Genomic DNA, 24,263 nt, shown 5'->3' with positions numbered 1-24,263 from the left:
GGCAGCATTTACAGCTACTTGGAGTGTGTCTGGCTCCGTAAGCTACTTGCAGATCTTGATGCCGGCCAAACATCTTCTACTACCATCTACACTAATAGCTAGAGTACTTCGTCCATTGTGTGCAATCTTGTGTTTCATGCGTGTGCCGAGCACATAGAGGTTCACTATCAATATGCTCGAGAGCAACTTTCAGTCGGAGACATATAGTTGTCCTATGTTCCGACGGAGGATAACTTAGCAAATATATTCCCGTTGGCTCTACCTTGACCCAATTTGGAAGCGTTTTGGCAAGGTCTACACTTGGTACCTTTTGTTACATGATTTTTCTTTCCTTGTGCTATCATTGGTTGCAATATCTATCACTGATGAACACATTCAACCATGATTTAGCTTCTAGGTATTCTTGTAACGTTTCCCAGATACGGCAGCCATCCCATCGAGGGGAATTTGTTGCCACATTCCATTTGTGAGCCTTGTAGGCTAGGCAGGAACAATTAGTACAGTTAGTTCTAGTCCTAGTTAGCACTCTTAGGACATTTAGTCCTAAATTGGTTGGGCCATATTGGCCACTCTTCTACTCTCCTCATTATCCGTTTGCAAGTACAGTCCATTGCTTTTTCAGCTTGTTTCCTGCTCATTGCTTCCCATCCAACAAGTGGCAAGTGAATGGTGTTGGGTGGAAGGGCAAATACTTTGTAACAACCTACAGGCTCGTAGGACGATGCTTCTGATTGGGGTCATGTGAAAACCAAGAGAGAGCTAACCTATTGGAGTACAACACAACTTTCTCCAGCGAATAGGCTTCCTGTTAGGGCCAATCTCCCAAAGGTACCATCTACAGAGGTATTGTGGAGCTGCAGATTGGAACCAATGTGTTACTGAAGAGAAAAGAGATCTTATATGAATGTTTTTGAGCACCTGAGGCCAATCAAATGGATCCATTTTATGAAGTGAAGCAAGTCTTGCTGAGGCTTTCCACAGCGCTCCTTATCATGTAAGGGTTGGAGGACTGCTTCCTGCAAGAAGCAACTGAAATCAAGCAGCCTACCCCCCTCCAAAAGTATGCCTAGGCTGAGTGCAAGCCCATAAAACATGTGGAGTATAACACTGACAAAGCAAGAATCTTTCTATCCTCTAAAGAAATGTCCCTACCACTAAGGCATGGAGCGACAAGCCATAGAAAAAGCGGGTAAAGTAGAAAACAAAACCTGGATTCTACCTTATTTTTCAATCTCACCTGAAAGGAAAACTTACATATCATAAAAGCCTGCCTTGTGTGTTCATTGCATGTTAGCAATGCCTAGTTTTATTCTACCTTATTTTTCAATCTCACCTGAAAGGAAAACTTACATATCATAAAAGCCTGCCTTGTGTGTTCATTGCATGTTAGCAATGCCTAGTTTTATTCTATGCATTAAAGATCAAATAGACATATTTTCTAGTATCAGAAGGGCTTATGATATCTTAGCTGTGTCTTTTATTTGCAAGTGCATATATATATATATATTGGTTGTCCATTCTACTATAATATTTGATGAAGCGCCTTCAAAGCATTGAATGACCAGACCAACTGTGTACGGCTCAAACCTTTGCTTGAGATGTGCCTTTCTTCTCCTTTCTTGCGACCCTCATCTCTCATTGTTTTTGTTCACTTCATGCCATTCCCGTCTTTTTGCCTCACATAAACTTGCTGTCTTTGAACTCTTTCCCATTACATTCCAATGAAAGGAAGATGACATGATTAGAATGAGTTGGGAAGTGAGAGGGGTGAAGTAGAGGAGTGTTCATCCCACTCGTCCTAGTGCTTATGGTTTATGTAATAGGACATCGCGATGTATGATACATTTTCGCATATCATTCCCTTTTTAGCTTTTCCCGGAATGGTGTGGAAACGAGAGCTTTCTGTATTGTACTTCAATTTTCTCCATTTCTGTGTCTGTTTTCCCTTCCTTGAATATCTTTTGTTTTCATCTGCTTGCTTAGTCATTATGTGTTTGTTTTGAGCCTCATGCTTAGTCATCATGGAATCTATTCAATCGAATTAGGAATCGAGTTACCAAGGTCACTTGCTGATTATCAGAGATACACTTGATTATGATCACACTTTGTAAATCTGACATTGGCAAAGTTTACATGAAACCTTGGATCTCCTCTTTTCTCCATTAAAATCCACATGTACATTTGTGATATATTTGGAAAAGATTGTTGCTATTACATTGTGGGAGCAATACTATTTATCTGCTGATAGAGATTATTTCGTAATTTGTTTAGGTGCGTGTGAATGCACTTCTGTGCCTAGGGGAACTCGTACAACGGCTAGATAAATCATTAGTGTTGGAAATTGTCCAAACACTACAGAGGTGCACTGCAGTTGATCATTCTGCGCCAACTCTCATGTGCACTCTTAGTGTTGCCAGTGCTATTTTTAACCAGGTGCAGTCTCAAAAGTACTATTTTCTTTTCTCTTGCTTAAGAAGCTTTCTTAACTTAGCAGCTAGGGATATTGATGCATGTGATGGAATGAAAAGGTGTGATAAAGGCCTTTATCCTGATGACTTTGAAAGATGTGAAGTGGTCACTCAATGCTTTTGCAGCTGCTGATTGTTTGTTGTGTTCATTGACAGTATGGGATTGAGTTTGCTGCAGAACACCTACTTCCTCTTTTATCTCCATTGCTTGTGGCCCAGCAACTAAATTCTCAACAGTTTGCAAAGTATATGCTCTTTGTAAAGGACATCCTAAGGTCATTCTCTCTGTTCCTCTGAGATTTTAAATACTTTCATTGGGTGAGTCTACAAGAAGAATAGACAAGAAGTTCGAAGTTGACGAATAAACTTATGACCTTGCAAATAGTGAACTGAATTTTTATGAACCTGTTGATTTGTTGTGTTCACACAATTCAATTAATATCCAGGTCTCATACTGTTTATCTCTATTTACAAGATAAGTTAATTTAAGGCACACTCTGTTTGACGGGTATGAATTTTGGAAGAGGTTGCAACAAACTAGAAATTGAGCCCACTAAGCATTCCCTTTACTTCCTAGCATTTTTCTACATGCCATGATTTCATGATTGGACAGTATTTCAGAATGGAGCCCATAGTATTGATTGACACAGAAATCACTCGTGAGTGTTCTGTGCACTCAAGGAATTAGTCTGCGATGTCACCTCTCAGAGCAAATACACAAACTTTGGTATGATTTTGCAAAATCAATTTCTAGAAAAACCTAGTCTCTGGCCAGCATTATTGAATGGCTTTAATCTTGAGGAAATCATAGTCAAAGCCGAGCTGAAATCAGAGTATTTAAGACTTAAACACTGTTTGAAGTCTCTTTTAATTTTTAATAAAGAAAAGGGGTCGAAAAACCTCTGTCCATGTTTTTAAGCACATGTCAAAAATCTGTAAGTGACACGTTACATGACCTGTGACGTGATTGAAACATAGTAGTAGTATGACACATGGCCAGAATGACATGTGGCATGGGAGAGCTACATCAGCAAATTGACATGTGGCATGGGATTGCCATATCAGCAAGCTGCGCATGACTCATGGCAGCCATATGACACAGCAGTGCACACGTTGCAGCCATATGATGGCAGGGTACATTTGGCAAGATGCTGCATAGGCCCTGATGCATTTGCACATAGGATCCATAGAATTCAAGGGAAACTCCGTCAAGCCTCTAGATGGGAATGATAAGAATCTTAGGGCCATACCGAAGACTAGTAGGGATGCACTTCTGTGCAGTGCAACTAGATGGGCCTAAGCGTATCACAAGAGGCTGATTTCTGGTAGAATCCCGCCATGCACTCTCAATACCATGCTCAGGTATCCCCAGGGTGGAGGTAACAAGGTGGTAGCATCTGAAATAGTTGAATTGGTGCGTGTGACGCTTCGAAACCTGTTGTTGAGAGCCTTACTAGTTCTCCGCTGCTGCTCAAGTAAAGTGGTAGAAACAGCTGCCTTTGTAGGTGTCATGTGCATGGACCATATGTGACGTGTGCTTTACGCACACATGGTTAGCTCAAGAAGTCTGGGGAGGCTTGGGGCTAGGCAGGCGATTCTCGGGTTGAGTTGCAAGGGCACGGGTGGATTAGGGTTCGAATTAGGGTTTTGCTATTTTTAGCAGCACTGGGCTCGAGCCTATATAAGGAGACCAAGGGTTCACTTTTAAGTCACGCAAGTCAGAGCAAGTTTGACTTGCATGACTACAAGGAGGAGGTCTAGTGGTGTCAGGAAGGTGGATCCTAGATTTGCCATCACTTCTTACTCAGGAACAATGAACACTAGTACGACTAGGAGGGGATAGGTGTGAGAAACAAGGAGAGCAAGAGTGAGCAAGAGTGTGAGCTGAACATAGGTCTACTCAATGGTGGACTAAAATGAAGTGAAGTACAAAAGAGAGATGAGGGGTTTTGTCTGAGTGACAAAACCCTATCTAATCACTAACCCTAGTTAGGGATTAGACTGTGGTTTAGGGGGAAAAACCTCTAAGAGGGAAAAGTGCCCTTAACTCACTTATTACATTACATTGGCCACTGCCTATAATATAATAACAATTCTAACACCCCCCTACATTGCCAATGTGGTGTACAAGGTAGTGATCAATCACCAAAAGGAGATAAGTTTAGGGCACTGCGAAATGCCTCAAACTTCTTACGTGGGAGTACTTTGGTGAAGATGTATGCAACATTGTCATGTGTTGACACGTAGATCATATTGATCTCCCCTGCATGCAACTTCTCTCTGACATAATGATAATGAACCTCAATGTGCTTCGTGCGAGCATGAAACACAAGATTCTTTATAGCACTCTAACTATCAGTGAGAATAGGAGAAGGACCCTCCAATATGAGACGAAGATCAGCAAACAAACGTCGCAGCCAAACACACTGAACTGTCGCTGTGAAAGCTGCCCTGTACTCAGTTTCACATGAGGAAGTAGCCACTGTAGATTGCTTCTTGCTCAGCCAAGAAATGCAAGCTTTGCCCAAAAAGAAACAATTACCACTAGTGGACTACCTGGTATCATAGTCTCCAGCCCAATCTGAATCAATGTAAGCATGCATGTGCAAGTCACCCCCCCTAGGAAACATCAAGCCATAAGACTTTGTGCCTTGCAAATAACGGAAGATGCTTTTTACAGCCTGCCAATGTGTTGTCTTTGGGCTGTGCATATATTTGCTCACCTGAGATACGGCATATTGAATATCGGTCGTGTATTGCACAAATAGGTAAGGCATCCAACAACCTGACTGTAAAGTGTGACATCCACTAATTAACTTGCATCATACATAGTGAGCTTCAGCCCCGGCTCCATGGAAGTGGCTATAGGCTTACAATCATGCATGTTGAACCTATCCAAGAGCTTCTGCACATACTTGGATTGAGACATAATGATGCCACGCTTGTCTTGTATTAAACTAGATCCCCAAGTAAAAATTTAACATGCCCAAATCTTTCATGCCAAATTCAGCTTTCAACTCAGCTTTGAAATCTGCAATTATTTCCTCGTTTGACTCTGTGAGCAGCATGTCATCTACATAAAGAATGATGACCAAAATATCTCCCCCATGCTTCTTGATGTAGAGGGTACTTTCCGTGGGACTATTATGTAACCCCTTACTTGCTAGGAATGCATCTATCTTGGCATACCATGCACGTGGGGCTTGTTTCAGCCCATATAAAGATTTTTTAAGCTTGCAAACTTGAAGTGCATTGCCAGAAAGTTCGAATCCAGGAGGTTGTTTAACATAAACCTCTTCCTACGAGTCACGATTAAGGAAAGTTGTTTTAATGTCCAACTGATGGACATTCCTAACAAAATTTGCAGCCATTGCAATAACTGACCATATGGTGGTCATCTGGGATGTAGGAGCAAAAGTCTTCTCATAATCTATATCCTTCTTCTGTGCATAGCCTTTGGCAGCCAGCCTTGCCTTGTACTTGTCAATGGACCCATCTGGTTTCCTTTTCACCTTGAAAACCCACTTGGTACCAATGGCATTACCTTGTGGCAAAACCACAACATCCCAAGTCTGATTTTTCTCAATGGATTGCAATTCATTGTGCATGGAATGCATCCAATGGACTTTATCCTTTGCTTCTTTAAAAGAGTCAGGTTCTTCTTCGTCAAGAAGAGTACCTGCATAAGCTGTCTCAACCGAAAGAGCCTCCCCTGCATGCCTTACTCCACTACGAGTCCTGCCAGGCAAAGAGGCCTCAAGCCTACTCTCTCTGAGAGTCTGTAGCAACCCATTCGGTACTGTTTTGGCTGCGTATATCTCTTGAATCTCTTGCCTAACAACTTCATCCACACCCTGTGGAGGTACAAAAGCAACCGGTGGCTGAACTGGGGCATGTGGATCAGGAGGAGGTTCCTGTAAATTCTGATTTTCAGCATGAACCTCAGCTGGGGAACCAAATGCTATAGGAAGCATCCCCTCAAAAGCATCATTTCAAGAAGCTGGAATATTAAATTCAGCATGTGTATGTGCTGAATTCTTTGAAAATATAACATCTATACTAGGATTGTAGAGACGATAGCCTTTGCTTTGGGCACTATACCCAACAAAATGCATTTAAGTCCTTATCCGACAACTTATGTCGAAACTCCATAGGCACGTGGGCATATGCAACACAACCAAAAACTCTGAAGTGATCCACTGAAGGCTTTCTCCCATGCCATGCGTCATAGGGAGTGATTGTCTTCAAAGTCTTTGTGGAAGCCCGATTCAAAACATAGTTTGCACACATGAGGCCTTCGAGCCAAAACCTGTGAGGCAACTTTTTACTTGTAAGCATGCATCTATCCATCTCCATAAGAGTGCGATTCTTGCGCTCAGCTTTACCATTTTGCTGAGGTGTAAGCCTCACTGTAAGGTGATGCGTGATGCCTTTCTCCTTCAAAAATGCCTCAAACTCATGCGACATATACTCCCCCCCTCGATTTGTGCAAAGTGTCTGCACCTTGAGTCCTGTCTCATTCTCAACCATAGCCACAAAGTTTTTGAATTGCATAAACACTTCTGATTTTGCCTTAAGACCATAGACCCAAGTGTAGTTGGTGAAGTCATCTATGAATGTAACATGATAGAGATAACCCCTAAAAGGAGGTGTCCTCATGGGACTGCAGACTTACTGTGAATGAGTTGTAATTTGCGTGTAGCTCTCACTGCACCATCCTTCTTGAAAGGAAATCTATGCATCTTGCCAAGGATGCAACTCTCACATGCATGAGGAGGAGGTGACTCTAAAGGAAGCAATGCTTCAACCATTAGCATGCTTCTGAAGTGTCATTAAGCTGCCATAGCTCATGTGCCCATACCTGGCATGCCATAACTCCGGATTCTGCATTGCAGCAGTGGGAGTGCTCATTGAAAGTGCAAGATCGGATCTTTTCTCATATATATCAAGCTGAAAAACACCCCGATACAAAGTGCTAGACAACATCAAAACATAGTCATTCTCTTTGTTTCTAACTGCACACTTAGCATCACCGAATACAACATGAAATCCTTCTCTATTAAGAGAGGACATTGAAAGTAAATTCTTCTTATACCTAGTACATAGAGAACATATGAAATTATGAAATCTGTGCCATCAGTGCATATGAGAATAATGTCCCCCACTCCACACACTGAATAAGAATAATTATTTGCACTAGTCACCTTCTTTTTAGTAGGTGGAGGATGCAGAGATGCAAAAAGACTCTTCTTAGAAGTAATGTGCTTAGAAGCACCACTATCAAAATTCCAAGTAATCAGTGTCTCATTGACACTGAGAGAGCATGCATCCTTTGAAGGATCATAACTGTAAGTTAAGAAAGCATAAGGATCATCCTCAATAGTAGCTGTAGTATCTGAACTACTTACTGAAAAATCTGAAATGCAAGACAAAAAGGCATAGTGCTCTTCCACAAAGTTGGCTGTAACATCTCCCCCATCATGTGAATGAGGAGCTGATGCATTTGACAAAGCGACATCTGAATCCCTTTTCTTTTCTTTAGCTATTTGCTTCTTGCATTCACCAATATAATGACCTGGCTTCTTGCAGTAGTGACAAATGTCCTTCTTCCGAGGCTTATCTGCATCACCCTTAGCTTATAAGAGTGCTGTCCTGAATCAGCTTATGTTGATGTGCGGGCTGATTGGCATGTTGCTTTTTGCTACCCTTTTCCCTTGGGCTTGAACTTAGAAAGCATGGCATGCTCGCCAGCCCGTGTTGCCATATTACTTCGTGTCTGCTCTTCCTGCAACAGAAGTCCTACCAACTCTTGAAAAGAGAGAGGATTGTTCCCCCCCTCCATGACAACAGAAGTCCTACCAACTCTTGAAAAGAGAGAGGATTGTTCAGCGAGGTGTGGAAACCAAGATAGGACTTTGGAAGAGAATTCAGAGTGGTGGTAATCATCTCTGAATTACCACATCTCTAAATCCGGAATAACTTCATCAATATTCAGCAATTGCTCCCTCAAATCTTGAAGCTTTGTGAGGTGAGTATTCATGGAATCTCCCTCATCCATATGCATATGAGAAAGCTCTCTCTTCAGGAAGGAAACTCTGGCATCATTTCTTGCTGCAAACATACTCTCTAATATCTCCCAAGCTGCCTTTGAGGTCTTGCATGACTGAATGTGAGGAATAATGAACCTCTTGACAGAGAGAGAAATCACTGATAGAGCTTGTGCATCCCTAGAATCCCATCTTTTTTGCCCTGATGTGGGAGCCACTGGATCAGCAGCTCCAATTACTTGTGCTGCATTTTGACCTCTACCCCTACCTCCAACTGTAGGAGTGACAGGTCTAGCCACAGAATCTAGGCTTGCTTCATCTCCATTGACATAATCCCAAAGATGTCTGCCAACCAAGATGTTGCGAATCATGAAACTCCACAAGGAGTAGTTGGTGCCATCCAACTTATCCTTCTGTGTAAGGACTTTAAACACCTCATTGGGGTTGTTCCGAGCCATTCTTGCCTAATAAACTAAAAAACACAGCAAACTAAACAAGTAAAATCCCTTCCTGGGATGCAAACTGCACAAGTAAAATTTGCCAAAGAATATCTAACCACAGTGACAAATACTATCACAGCCTATCAGGCTTGAAATGCACCACAATGCTCTGCTAATTGACCAAAAATCTGCAAATATAATCTGCAAAAAGTGGCAAAAGTCTGCAAATTGACTCACTCTGAGTCCAAAACTGCCTACAAACCTCCAAAATGCTCTTTCAACTGCAAAATTGCAACCCAAATGCAAAAGCCCCAATTTCTTGTGGGAAATTGCATACAAAAGAGGGCAAATAGATTGAAAGTCCCAAATGTTGCAAAAATTGCACTCTTTCTGCAAAAGCCCCAATTTCTCTGCAAAAATTGCAAGCAAAACCACAAAGCCCCAAATTTTGGAGTGGATTTTGCAAATTGATTACAATGTCTGCAAGTGAATAAAATGCCCAAATTGCGCTCTAAGAATGCAAGCCAAACAATGGCTACTTGCAAAAATGCCTGCCAAAGACCACCTGCAAGAATGCGTGCAAGAATGGAACTTGCACGGAAGGCTTGTACGGAAATTTGTACACGGTATGAACATAATGGTGCAACTGTATGGACGGACGGCGCAGGCAGGTACAGAACCGTACGTTGCACGGATGGCAGCATCACACGTGTGGAGAGCTGTCGGGTACGGTTAGTACAGAATGGCCACATGAGCTTGCAGTACGGTAGATGGCAGCGTTGCACGTGCAAGTACGGATGGACTGTAGGTTGTACGGCGCCATACGCTTGTACGGAGGGCCTGTGTGCGGATGGATTTGTACGGCAGCTGTACGGCACTTGTACAGAATGTGCAGCTTGGGCTGCGTGCAGATTGTGAGCGCGGAATGCGCTGTACGAACAGGAGCTGCATGTGAGGGAGTTGGGAGCTAGGAGCAGATCCGAGAGCTGGTGGCAGGTCCAAGAGCTTCAACTACTCTGATACCAAATGTGAAAAACAAGGAGAGCAAGAGTGTGAGCTAAACGTAGGTCTACTGAATAGTGGACTGAAATGGAGTGAAGTACAAAAGAGAGATGAGGGGTTTTGTCTAAATGACAAAACCCTATCTAATTACTAACCGTAGTTAGGGATTAGACTGTGGTTAGGGGGAAAAACCTCTAAGAGGGAAAAGTGTCCCTAACCCGCTTATTACATTACATTGGCCATTGCCTAGAATATAATAATAATTCTAACAATAGGTGCTGTGAATTGTGACACAGGGCGTTGCTAGGCCATTTGCATGGGAGAAAGTGACTTGCACGGGGCTAGAATAGGCTGGGAAGATGCACAATTAGGGCAGGAAGAGGTGCAATTAGGGCTGGTCTATTTGCTTTTTGGGCATCTAGCTTTTGGGATGCCTTGCATTACCAAAAGCAGGACCTTAAATTTGGCCTTGTAAGGCCAGAAAACGAAGCCCTGTTTTTTGACAAAAAAACAAGTGCTTTTGGACCAAAAAACAAGCATTTTTGGACTAAAAAGCAGTGCTTTAGAGAGAGAGCTAGGTTAGCGATTTTTTTGGAGGCTTTGTATGATTTCTGGGAGCTAAAATCACAGGCCACCAGCAAATACCCCTGCCCAGTGCCCACCCTTGTTCAGCCCCTATGCATACCTGCTGGTGATTTACGTTTCAACCAGAGCCCTCTCTCACGTGTCAATTTCGACTCCACCTCATTGCTGAAATTCACAGTTCATCCCTCCCTTCTTCTGTCCACCCAATCTCGGATTTTGCCCTTTGTACCAGCTGGTCTTGCTGGAACTCTCTTGCGATTTGCCATTTCTCTTCCCTTGTCAATTCACCTGCTCTATTGCTTGCTGGATTTTCTGATTTGCTGTTTTGGACATCCCCTTTCAGCTCTCTCTCTACTACTTGTATCTCAAGCCTCACAATCCCCTATGGCTGATATGAATCACTCCTCCCAAGATGAAGTACAGGATATGGACCATGCATCTAGATCTTCATGGGCGGATGATCAGGGATTGTATAACGATTTGATCACGAAGGATGCATTCCAGGAGTTTATCTTCATGGGCGGATGATCTGGGATTGTATAATGATTTGGTCACAAAGGATGCATTCCAGGATTTTTAGAATATGTTGAATGCACAGTCTGAGACAGTCACTTCGACTCATACTCAATTGGTTGATCAGCTCTACATGGTTCACTCTCATGACCATATTCTGAAGAGCAGAAGTCATGTACAAAGGAGGTGGTTGACAAGTGGTAGGTCCACTTTCAGTTCCATCCTTATTCAGAAGATGAGAATATACAACTCGCAGCGGGATATTTATCTTGCAAAGCAATGCTTTGGTGGAAAGAATTAACACCGAAGCACACCAATTGGAGCGAATTTGAGGAAACTTTCCGAAAGGAATTCTTGAAGGAGGAGGATTATGACATAATGGAAAAATTCAAGGCTCTCGATGTGTCAAAGCAAAATCTCAATTTTAAAACTTACCTATAGAAATTCGTGATCTGCAAACACGGGCCACCAAAATGGATCCTATTATCTTGATGGGATTCTTTGTTGATGGCTTGCCTAATTCGTACAAGCTACAGATGAAGAACAACAAATGTACTACTTTGCACGAGGCCATGAATTTATGCGCGCATTTATGATGATACAATGGCCGCTACAAAGGGAACCTCTACCATAGATACAAGCGGGAAGAACAAGTGTAAGCTCTTCCTAGCATTCTCTGGTAGCGGGGAGGGGAAGTCCTCGAAAAATCCCTCCAAGAAGAAGCCGAATCCGACTAAGAATGGTAAAGTCCGCTTCTCACGCAGCTTACTGTTGAAGGAAGGATGTTGTTTTTTTTGTGAGGAGCATGGTCACACGAAGTCAGATTGTCTGAAGCGCAAGAACCTCACACCAGTAGCAGGACCAAATCTGACTTCGGAACCCGAAACCAAAGCTAGAGGGGTCACCGAAGCTATGATGGCAGGTATTTCTGTGAATGTTATTTCTCCTCTTTCTTGTAATTGCACTTTAGTTAACTCTTTGTTTGGACCCCATGATCTTTTTCGAGCCTATGGGAAAGTGAGGGACAAACAAGTTCACATTCTCTTTGACCTGGGTCTCACAATTTTGCGAATTACAAACTTATGCAGAAGCGATAATTGCCCACGATGTCTAGCGATTACACCTATGAGGTGCAACTTCTTGTTGGGAAGCAGTTTTGGGACCACAAGGTTGAAGATCTTGTCCTCCAGATTCAAGGCTACACGGACTTTTTGACGTGCTATGTTATGCACCCGGACCATGTAGACTTGTTACTGGTTTAAAACCCACGCCGTTCAGATAGGTTGGAAGGATCATACTCTTTCTTTTTTGCACAAAGGCAACCCTATATGTATTTAGTGTGACGTTATTAATCTCTCTTAGGAATCGATTGTATCTGTGTTGTAGCTTCGAAATATACTATCAACTTCTACTTATGATGTGTATTAGTATGTTTTATTCATTTGTTGTTTCTGTCATTGACAAGAATGATTTTAGCGTATTTGTACACCAAGAATTAAAGAAGTTGTTAAATGAATTTTCTGATGTATTTCCAGCTCAATTGTTAGAGGACTTACCTCCCCAAAGGGCGGTAGATCATTGCATTGACTTAGTCCCTTGCACTCAACCTATTAGCATGCCACCATATAGGATGAGCCAGTTTGAGGAGGATGAGTTAGCTAGTCAACTGCAGGACAACCTGAAGATGGGTTGTGTACACCCGAGTAAGTCACCTTGGGGTGCACTTGTCCTTTTGAGAAAGAAAAAAGATGGTTCATGGAGAATGCGTGTTGAATACAAACGTTTAAATAAATTGATAATGAAGAAGAAATATCCTCTTCCCTGCTCAGATGATCTGATATACATATTAGTAGGAGCAAGGTATCTCACAAAGATTGATTTGCGTACTTGTTATCACCGAATGCACATCTATTGTGGAGACATAGAAAGAACTGCTTTCAGCACTAGGTATGGCCATTACGAGTTTTTCGTATTACCTTTTGATCTGACAATTGCTCTTGTGACTTTTCAACAAGTGATGAATGACTTGTTTAGAGACTAATTGGGCAAGTTCGTTGTTGTGTTCTTAGATGACATCTTGATATATAGTAGGACGTTAGAGGACCATATTGGCTACCTCATGATTATCTTGATTCTGTTAAGACAGCATAAGCTATATGCCAAGATGAGTAAATGTGACTTCTTTATAAAGTAGATCATTTACTTAAGACACAAGATTTTCAGGGAAGATATTAGTATTGATCTAGATCGTATTCAAAAGGTTTTTGATTGGCTGATACCTCAGACTGTGAAACAACTTTGGTCTTTCCTAGGGTTTACTGTCTTTCGCAGGAAGTCCGTTTAAAATCATTGTTCCTTTGACCAACGTATTGAAAGGTCGTGGATGTAAGTTCAATCAGCCTATCTCTTGGAGTGACGATTTGAACGAAGATTTTGACACATTGAAACTCTTGTTCTTGCACTTCCTGATGCTACCTGTCCTTATATTTTAGAGGCCGATCAAGCAATTTTGCGATTGGCGAAACATTGTTCCAAGATGGTAGGCCTGTAGCTTTTGAGAGTAAAAAGTTGGATGACACTCAATACCGTTGGCATACAATGAAAAAAGAACTTTATTCAGTGTATGCTCTCAAGGTTTAGGGACACTATCTCTATGGTTCGAAGTTTGTTATATTGATTGATTATCAGTCAGGTAAGTATGCCTGTGATGGTTTGGACTTGAGGGAAAGAAAGGCTAGATGGGCTGCGCTCATGCAAGACTTTGACTTTGAAATACGTTATCGTAAGGGTTCTTTGAATAGCATGGCTGATGCTTTAAGTCGGATCAAGTTTGTTAATGCTTTGAGATATCCTCTGACCTATTTCAATCTTTGAGAGGGCTTTGCACAACTAATAGTCATTTCAGTCAATATTGGCAGAAGGTCTAGGATGGGACCTCAATGATTGACCAAGACTTAGGGATTATGCCACCTACTGTACGGGCAGCAAGAGGTCAGTGGAAGATTCGGAATGGGTTGCTGTTCCAAAATGACAAAATTTGTGTACCGGATATGTCGGATCTTCGATCCAAGAATCTCCGGAAGTATCATGATGCACCTAGTGCGGGACATCCTAGAGTACACATGACACCGTCTCGTGAAACATACTTTCTATTGGCCAAAGATTGAGAGAATTTGTTCAAAACTCTGTAGTAGGTTGCCGGACTTGTTAGGTGACCAAGGTTGAATGCCTTCGAATTGCAGATTTATTACAGCTGTTGGAAATCCTTGGTAGTAAATGAGAAAGTATTTCCATGTATTTTATCATAGGTTTGCCACGAGCGCGCAAGAGTCGTGATTCTATATGGTTATAATGGATCGACTGACAAAGATGGCTAGATTTTTACCTACTAGATCAACCGTTACGTCAAGTCAATTGAATTAGGAATTTATTGATCAATTATTTTGGTTGTATGGGTTGCCTGCTAACTTTGTCAATGATAGGGATTCTAAGTTTACGAGTGAATTCTGGATGCTTTTTTTTGGCAAGTTGGATACCACTCTTAGTTTGAGTTCCTCTAAACATACCCAGACTGATGGCCAGACAAAAGTAGTAAACCAACTTTTGGAGGAGCATATGTTTCCAAGAGGCATTCTTCATGGGAAGAATATTTACCCATGGTTGAATTTGCTTACAATAGTGCAAATCATTCAAGTACAAGTTTCAGTCCTTTTATGGTTATGTACGGATTTTAACCTAAATCACCAATAATGGTTGGATTCAAGGGAATCAAGAATGAAGCTGCGAAGACATTCTTGCAAGACATGTAAGAGATGTTGCAGTTTGCCAAGGAGTCTATTAGAAGTGTCCAAGATAGGGAGAGATTTTATGCTAATAGACATTGTTCACCTAGGGCATTATCCGTTGGAACAATGGTATATTTGCGCATTCCCAAGGAATCCAAGAGCCTAAGTACTAGACAGGTTAGAAAATTATCCTCGACATACTGTGGTCCATTCAAGATTATAAAAAGAATTGAACAAGCATATGAACTGGAATTGCCTCTTAATGTAAGAGTTCATTCAATTTTCCATGTCAATACACTAAAAGAAGTACTGGGTACTGAGGATCGAGTTGTAACTCCTCAAGAACTTACAGAGGTTGAAGATTTGACCTTTGTACCGCACAAACTAGAAAGTATTATTGGATTTCACGGACGTCAAGTTAGAAATAAGACGATCACTGGATACAAGATTAAGTGGAAAGTGAGGAAGATTCTACATGGGAGACATAGACTAACGTTCAAAGAGAGTTTCCAGACTTTCTTATGAGTGAGTTCTTAGAGAAAGGGGAGTATGTCATGTGCATAGACCATATTTGACGTGTGCTTTACGCAAACAGACTAGATCAGGAAGCCTGGGGAGGCTTGGGGCTAGGCAGGCGATTCTTGGGTTCAGTTTTCAGTCAGGCAAGTCAGAGCAAGCTCAGCTCTTCCTTGTTGGTCTAGATCTTGGATCGTGTTGCAGACGCGCATCTGCTTCGTAGTATAGGACGAGTAGTAGATCCAGGGCCCTCGAGGGCGCCATGGGACGCCGATGAGAAATTGAAGATTCATTATAGTAAAGAAGCTGAAATTGGTGGTACAAGGCTATGGAAGAATGGGGGGATCTAATTAGGAGATGTGCCAGTGTGCCAGCAGCTCAACTTGTGGCTCAGAGGAGACATCACAGTCCTGGATGTCTCGGTTAGGTGGTGAGCATGCCTGCACCCATCTTCTTGTTCTATGGTTGTTTCTTTGCGCTTGCGTGCAGGTCCGGATCCTCAGGAGGGTTGGGGTCATTTCGTTTGTCGTTTCAATAGGTCCCTATTTCACAACATCCACCCACTTCGAGGTCTCCTCAAGACCATCTCCATTGTGGCAATTTTCTCTACCATAGTTGAAGCCATTAATGCTCAAGGCATGCTTGCAATTGGTTATGTGGATATTGATGCAACTACAAATAAACATAGGGTAGAAAGCCACTTTTATGTGATGCCAATAGGCACAATTGAAAAACAGATCATTTTGGGTAGTCATATGGTGCTAGCATATCAATTGCCAAATCGATTGGCAACAATGCGCAGCCATGCTAAAGCATGGGGGTCATATCTCCGTGGTAGCCCTCTGTGGAGGTGCTGCAAAAGCCATGCCAACGTCTACGATGACGAAACCTACCAAGAAAACTAGTCCTCCTACCAACCCACTCTCAAAGGTTCAATCTTTGGCTACGACAAGGATTAGAAGAAGATAGAAGAGGAGTCATAAGACTTGGGTACACAGAGAGATGCTTCAAGTCTAACAGTGTTAGCACCTATGTGTTGGGAGTGTAGGGTGACACCTTAGGTGTAGGCCCGGGGCACTTTTTACTCCAACTAGTGGAGGTGTTTTCCCCCAAGCTTGGCAGGCACACTTCCATGTGACCTGCAGGGTGTGCTTAGCAAGCACAACCCTATCCATGTATATGATGTGACTTTAGTCACATCTAATCTATCAATCATTTTGCTTTTTGTGCTTGCTCTCCCCTCGTGTGTCTCGTCTCTGCACCAACAAATGGTATCAGAGCACAACTTGTGAGCGTGTGGACATCGCTATCATCTTGCAGTCCTGTAGCTTTGCTGTTGCTGCTCGTGAAGCTGTTGAGCGTGGAGCCTGATGCTCGGCTTTGCCCTGCCTGTGGTGATAGTCGCTCCAGCCTAGCTCTACGCTGCTAGCTGCACGTCGTAGAGACATGTATCATCCCGTTTGGAGGTAGCCGCTCCATCGAGACCTGCGTCATCACTTGCTGTTGCTGCTGCATCTGCCCAGCCTATGAACCGGAGCTCCTATCATGGAGCTGCCGCTGTCGATGCCCCGTGGCTGTGGAGACTCAGACGACTACGCATCTGCACCGGACGGGCCTGCGCCGTGAAAGCGTCGTCTGCTCCAGCTACCTTGCCGACCCCCTGGCCGTCGCCTGTGCATAGTAGCTCTAGCCTGAACAAGCTGTCGCCCATCTTCCAGTCGTAGCTGCCTGCGTGGAAGCGCCGTCACACGCTGCTGTGCGCCATCGCCCGCCCCGTGACATGCATCGTCGCCCTTTTGTTCAAGTGTGACCTGCAGCTGCCCTTCATCGCCTTAGAGCTGTGCTTGGATACCTAATCGTGTTGCTGTTGTCTAGCCAGGCATGTTGCGGGGAGCTGTCTGCACGTGAAGCTCCGCCATTGAACTGCTCCAGCCCACTCAGCGCCATTGCCACGTGACCTGCACGGTTGACAAGTTGCCTACGTGGCGACCACAGAGGGATTGTTCTGGTATGGGGAGTTCTCTATCCGTGTGATACGTGCTGGTGTTTCTTCTTTAGCCAGCGTGCCTCGGGGTGTTTTCGTATTTTCAGGTACACAGTCACTCAGGGCAGAATCAGAGGGATTTTTGCATTTTGGGAAAATTCTGTGCAATTGCAATGGCAGAAAGGGATGTTTTTGGATTGCTCTCTGCAGAAGATAAGTTGGATGGGACCAACTATTTTCTCTAGTACATGATGCGACATGTGCTTGTGGCCAAAGGCTTTTGGGGCATTGTGGATGGCACTCAGTTGCATCCGCATGCACCAACAACCGCTCCTTCACCTAGTTCAGAGGGTGAGTCATCTTGGATTATAGAGATATCACAATCACCTACTCCAGAGCAGAGTCGATGGGATGGCCGGGATGCCAATGCACATGCCTTGATTGCATTATTTGTTAAAAGAAGCATTATTCCTCACATCCGGTCATGCAAAACAGCAAGGGCAGCTTGGGAAAGTTTGGCAAAGTTGTGCCAAGTCAGGAATGAAGCCCGTGTGGCATACTTGAAGAGGAAATTGGAGACTCTTTCTATGCTTGATGGTTCATTATCATTATGTCAGAGAGAGATTGTCTGCCTCAAAAATCAGCATGATCTATGTGCCTGCACATGACAATGTGGCAGATATATTCACCAAAGCATTGTCTTGTGAGAAGTTCGAAGGCTTTCGCAAGCTTCTGAACTTACTTCCTTTTGGTGATTGATATCACATTTGCCTTGTACACTGTCACCACTTCACTCCAGGGGGGTTTGTTAGCACCTATGTGTTGGGAGTGTAGGGTGACACCTTAGGTGTAGGCCCGAGGCACTTTTTACTCCAACTAGTGGAGGTTTTTTCCCCCGAGCTTGGCAGGCACACTTCCATGTGACCTGCATGGTGTGCTTAGCAAGCACAACCCTATCCATGTATATGATGTGACTTTAGTCACATCTAATCTATCAATCATTTTGCTTTTTGTGCTTGCTCTCCCGTCGTGTGTCTCGTCTCTGCACCAACAAACACTACTCTAAAGGGAAAAAGTATATTTGGATTCTAATAGTAGTGCCTCAGCATCATGTTCCCCTTCTGAACATAATGCCCAAACTAGTCTCCAAGGTAGAGGATGCCCCAAAAAAGCAGACAGGTGCCAAGGCCTCCAAGGCAAAAAAGTCATTTGCGCACTGGGTCCCTAAAATTTTGCAAAAGTCCCAAGGAGACATGAACGCAATTCCTATAGTTGGGTACCTAAGCCTCACCAACCCAATCCCCGCTCCTCATTGTAGAGGAACATACTACAGAGGTACCGGCAGCAGCAGTAGCTGTAGTCTTGGAGTGACTTTACAAAGATGGCTAGAACCACAAGAACCTGCTGAGCTATAACTTCTGAAACAAGCTCCAATAGGATTGCAAGAGTATTGCATCCCAAAGCCAATCACGCAACATCTATGTGGTAGTAGCACAATAACTTGCTCCTAACAGTGGAGCAGTAGCACAAGAATCGACCACAGAGCTGCAAGCAATAGGCGACTTCCAATAAAAACTATTGTATTCCATTCCCAAAACAAGACTATAGCCCCACAAGGATCCACTCCTAAAAAATGGAGTAGCCACACAAGAACCTATAGAAGTAATGGAGACCACAAAATTTGACAACATTTCTCCCATGGGAGGGGAAGGCCATGCCAAAGGCTGTTGTTGTCAGCCTGACTATCCGATACAATCAACTCCTATTCGACATGGCTGTCAAGAAGTTATGTAGCAATACATCAATCTTGATACAAATCAGTCACACACATTCGCATGCATTCAGGATTCTTATGTGTAGAGATAGATGACACTCACAAGGTTCCTTCAAAAATGCTTCCAACTCTACTCCATGAAGGTGACACTAGGTGAGCACTGAGTACGTGAATAGATTTCAAAAGCCGAAGTTAGGTCATAAAATCGCCTACCCTTTATCTTCACTGAGAAGTAAGTCGTCAGAGGGTTATGTCATAGATGCATAACTACACATGGGCCCTCCGCCAAAAGGACATTCAACATGGAATGAGTCCATTTCTACACTAGCCATTAAACAAATGTAAGCATAGGGGCACTAGATGAGCAGGGTGCCGATCAACGCTCTCAAAAATTCCAAAATTTGCCAAAAGTTGCATTAACACTAATGCCCTGTCCATCCCGTTACCACTAATGCCCCTCCACATTACATTAATCCTAACAGCCGCCTGTTGGATTACCACTAACGGCCCACCAATACTGCTTTGCAATACAGCTAATGCCACACCGCTGCATTATGCTAGTGTCTCCTCTCCTCCATGGCAGGACTGCTCCCTTGGCCCCCTCTATACGATGTTGGAGGTCATCCATCTCATTTCGGAGATTAGCTGCCACTGTCTGGACTGTGAGGACACCCTGTCGTAGGGTCTCTATCTGTCTCTGTTGCTTCTGTATGAAACGATCCTGTTCCATCTCTTGTGGATGGAGACAATGAACCTCCATGATGTTATTCTCCCATGCCTTGGGTGGGATCATGTGTGCCTGATGTGATGGGTATGGATATGGCATAAAGGGGGGCTGAGTGATGGAGGGTCTGCTGAGTGAAAAGAGATAGTTGAGTGATGGGAGGTTGGGCATAGTGGTATGAGACTGAAGATGGTGACGAGACCCCTGGAAAGTGGATGAGGAGAGTCTGGATGTAGAGGGGAAAAGGTGGCTAGATGAGGGGTAGATGTGACATGAAGGAGGCATACTGCAAGGGAGTGTAGAGTGGTACGGTGTTGGTCGGGCTGGAATGACATGCCAAAGCTGTCCCTAACCCTAACATCAATGGTGGTATTGTTGCCCCCGATGGCAATGGTGGTGCTGCCCCCTCCAAGGATGGTATAGCGTGTGTCGGGATGCCGACATAGGAGCTGAGGTTGAGGATGGCTGTGCTGTCAATCTGTTGCCCACTTCGGTGCTCCGTTTATTCATTTCCTCGATTCCTGAGTTGCTTTTGTTGCTTCTCTTCTTTCTTGGGCTTCTCTGCCGCCTTCTCAACCTTGTCCCCTTTTGCCATTGTTGTTTGGTTTCTCCACTTTCCTCTTTATTTTGATCCTTTGCTGAATTTCCCCTATTTACTGAAGCTATGGAAGGAAGAAGGGTATATAAGGGCTGATAGCTGAAAGTATGTGAGATGAGGACATATAAAGTACACAGCCCTTCACACCTCAGTTCTGTGCCTCCCATGCATCAATCTAGGCGTTAGGTGCACTTAAACATCGTACTCAAGTACCCCAACTTGCCCTTCAAATGGCATTCCAAAAGTCCTTTCCTAGTTGGTGTAACGGGGAGCTTCTTTTTCCCCTGTTATATGAGCCAAAAACCACGGTTTAAGGGTGCATTCACACATGGAGGGGGGGTTTCGGGGGTTTCATCCCTTAGGACGCCCATTGGAGCCAACAGGAAGAAATGCCAAGGATGCCTTCCCCGCAAACCTGCTTTCCTGCCCTTTGCAAGCTTCAGTGCTCAGATTTCGGCCTTCTTGGAGACCTATTTTGCAGTCACGTCCACTGCATTCGCTGCTGTCTGGGCGCCCTATTTGCAACTCGCCTATGTCTAGGTGCCTTCTTCCGACCTGTTCACATCCCTCGGGCTTCCACCAACCCTGCCAGGAGGGGGCAGCCAGGATGGGCTCAGGTGGTGTGGCCTGAGGCTGATTGTTTGGAAAGTAGTAATGGATTTTTCCTTAGAAAAGGCATCATCTTAAATGAGGCTATGCATGCTAATTTGTTCTCAGGCTTCTCCTCGACTGACATCTTTCATCCTATTCAAGTATTTTTTCATCTTTCAAGCTTTTGATAAGAACTATGTGTGTGCATATAGTATGCAAATATTTACAGGCAGCATTGGGTGGTTATGGACATTGTAGGGTACCTAGTGCCTGCTCTGGCTCAATTGGGTCCACTGCCTATCTGTGACATGAAGCTATATAAGACTTAAAACTAAGCCAAACTTTTTTCCCTTGGTTTCGCTGGACTGGTGCAAAAAGTTTCCAAGTTGGTTCAAACTGTGTGCTTCTTGACATTTGAGTCTACATGCTGAGTGCAACTACTCCCTACCACAATTTATACATGCTCAAGGGGACGATGTCTAAATACCTTGAATCCTGCCATGTTGAATGGTTGATTTAATCTAGTGGAAAATGTCTTCATATGACTTGAGCTCATAGCAGGCAATGCTGGTGAATAGCCCAATTGAACTCTTTTTGCTTCAGAAAAAGGCAAAGCATTGTCGCAAGTTCTCATGGGCATGCTTGAAAATGTGGGGATCCTACTAGATGTACTAGCTTTACTGCTTGTCCGCTGTAGTGAGTATGTACGTATTTATTGCTGCTTATTGCAAAGGTTAATGTGCATGCTTCAATATGCAGTGTTAATCTATAGAAATGGATAGAAAAATGTGCTTTCTGCAAATCCGCTAACTCTATTTTTCTGATTGATAGGAAAATTGAAGAAAAGCGTGGTGTGACACTCAATGAAGCTCATCCTGCAACTTACGGAGTAGCTGGGACAACTGTAGATGGTAGCAAAGGTGCAGTGAATGGAGTAGGAACTTCTGCAGTGAAGGAAAGAAGCTCATGGGAGGTGGATGACTGGGCTTCTGTGGTAAAGATTGGTGGCAGCTCCACAATTTCAGGGCAAAATGTGTCTGCGGATAATGCTCTTATGTTGAATGGACCCACAAAGAATACTACTGCTTCTGTTCCTTCAGTTGAAAGTGTCTCAGAAACTTCTGGGACAGGGTCATTATTCCCCAGCTTTGAGTGGCCACCACCTACCTCAAGGTCCTCACTTGTTCCATCTAGTGTATCCCAGTCCTCAAACTCTGCTATCAGTCCTAGTTTATCAAATTTTGATCTGGGCAACAGGAATAAACCTGAGAAAAATGGCTACCCTAGTAATGCAGGGCCAGTCTTTGCATCTGATGAATTTGATCCATTTGCTGATTGGCCTCCGCGTAGTGGCAGCACTGGAAGCATTGGAAAAAGTACACTAATATCCACTCCGAATGCAATGCGGGCATCCATTCAACCTAGATCAACAACTTCATCTTCGATAAATAGCAGTGATTTTGGAAGTGTTTCTATATTTGGCAAAGAACAAAAGAATGAGATTGACATTGGAGCGTTCTTAGCACAACCAAAAGTAGAATCTGAGTCGCATGCTCGAAAGCTTGCCCCTCCACCTACAGGTCTGGGCAAAGGTAGGGGACGCAATCCAATACGGCCAGTACGTTCTTCTCAGTCCGGTAATGGTACTCAGTCAAACCAGCCTCCTTTATTGGATTTGCTGTAAGGGTTGGGTCACTCAGACAATCTGGGCCACTGGATCTTATTATCTTAAAAATTTTTACGGGAAGACTATTCACTCAGGTATGGGCATGATATCTGTGAGCTTGATCTCCATCTGCTTCAGAGGTGGCTTCTCAAAGATCTTTCTGTGCCAGAATTTGGAGCAGTGAAGTCATTTGGGTCTGTCAATGTGAAAAAATCTGCTAAGGGCTCAGAGGACCAGAATTATTGTGCCATAGCTGGAAGATTTGAGAGGTAAGTGACCCTGGCATAGAAGGGGACCGTCTTCCCTTGATTCTGAACGATGCCTTTACGCTATGCTAGCAGACCAGCATCTGGATTATTCCATTCTTTAATTATTGCAGTCCTTGAGAGTGCTGTCTTAGCCTTTCCTTGTAATATTTGCATTCTGCCAGAAGGTGGATGCAGCAGATTGGTTCATGTAAAAATATCCTGGTATTTTATGATCATGGAAGTACTTTTGCGTTGATTGGTCTTGTCATTTAGAAGGCAAGTCACCAATGATGGGAACTTGCAGTCAGAGTCCAGCACTATTTCAACTCTGGTGGCACAACACTGAACAGGGCTTTTATGCTGTCATCCTGCATCTGGAAGAGTAAACAACCTTTCTGTTTTATATGTCAATTTCTAAAGTTAAAGTTTTCTGCCACTTAATCTATGTGATCTTTTCTTTGGCAATCATTTCGATCCACACATAAATAGTGTTACGTTGGTTCCCTGAGTTACAGCATCAAAGCTTAATTTGAAACTACTTGTGCTCTGATAAAATGCAGTGTGAATCTGTGTCTGTCTGTTCATGGTGTCTTCTAGGGTTTTCTTAAAGTCTTAATAGGACCAAGAACGTGTTCTGTCGGGTCGAAATGTGACGAAATGTTTCTTAGCAGAAACGTCTCAACGAAATGTGCAAAACGTGGCACTTCAAACTAAATATTATTTTAAAAGCTGGAAAAAAAATCTAAACTTTTTTAAAAATCTGGGTGGGTTAGCGTTAGATTTTTGTTTTGTGTGTGCGCGCGCACGTGCTAGTCTAGGTATATGTGTTTTTGGTTTTTTAATTTTGTGTGTGTGTGTGTGTGTGTGTGTGTTTCTTAATACAAAAGGGATTTCCAATGTAGGCATGCACTGTCGTTCGGTATGGAAAGGCATTACCCAAATGCTTCAACCATTTCAACCAGTACCGCCTTTAGAAATTCAAGACAGGCTTCAGGATTGGACTCTTCTTTCTTTATACTCGTCCATTTGTCCTTTGAAGCTATCTCATATAACAGTCTCTTCTTTATATAAAGTTATGTTATCACCACCTTAGATTTGGGCATTGCACCGTCCAGTCAAATGGTGGAGAAAGAGATTGAAACAGATTTGGCACTCCAAGGTTCCATTACGCCAACATGTCTTTTTATGGTGTGTTCTGTTGGGGGTTGTTCCGTCAAGACAGCTTTTATCATGCTGACTTATTGCTTTAGCTATCTATCGTCGGTATTTAGCTCCAAGGGAATCAATATCTCATATCTTTTGGCATCGCCTCGAGGCACAGA

The 24,263-nt window shown here is 43.3% G+C and overlaps 1 protein-coding gene across 1 annotated transcript in view; it reads left to right on the top strand.

The window, feature by feature from the left end:
• The window catches only part of LOC147896856 (SCY1-like protein 2 A), a 49,866-nt gene extending 26,540 nt beyond the window's left edge, over positions 1–23,326 (top strand). Inside the window, exons 8-10 of the mRNA XM_087381060.1 lie at positions 2,272–2,433; positions 2,625–2,743; positions 21,859–23,326. Of these exons, the coding sequence (XP_087237186.1) occupies positions 2,272–2,433; positions 2,625–2,743; positions 21,859–22,711 (1,134 nt within the window). The 3' untranslated portion in view covers positions 22,712–23,326. The remainder of the gene's footprint in view (positions 1–2,271; positions 2,434–2,624; positions 2,744–21,858) is intronic.
• Positions 23,327–24,263: the final 937 nt, after the last annotated feature.

The sequence above is a fragment of the Dipteris shenzhenensis genome, chromosome 11 (assembly GCF_047967505.1).
Source record: "Dipteris shenzhenensis isolate YYH24624 ecotype China chromosome 11, Dip_SZ_1.0, whole genome shotgun sequence".
NCBI lineage: Eukaryota > Viridiplantae > Streptophyta > Polypodiopsida > Gleicheniales > Dipteridaceae > Dipteris > Dipteris shenzhenensis.
Note: the sequence above shows the minus strand (reverse complement) of the source record. Positions and strands in the feature narration are given on the sequence as shown.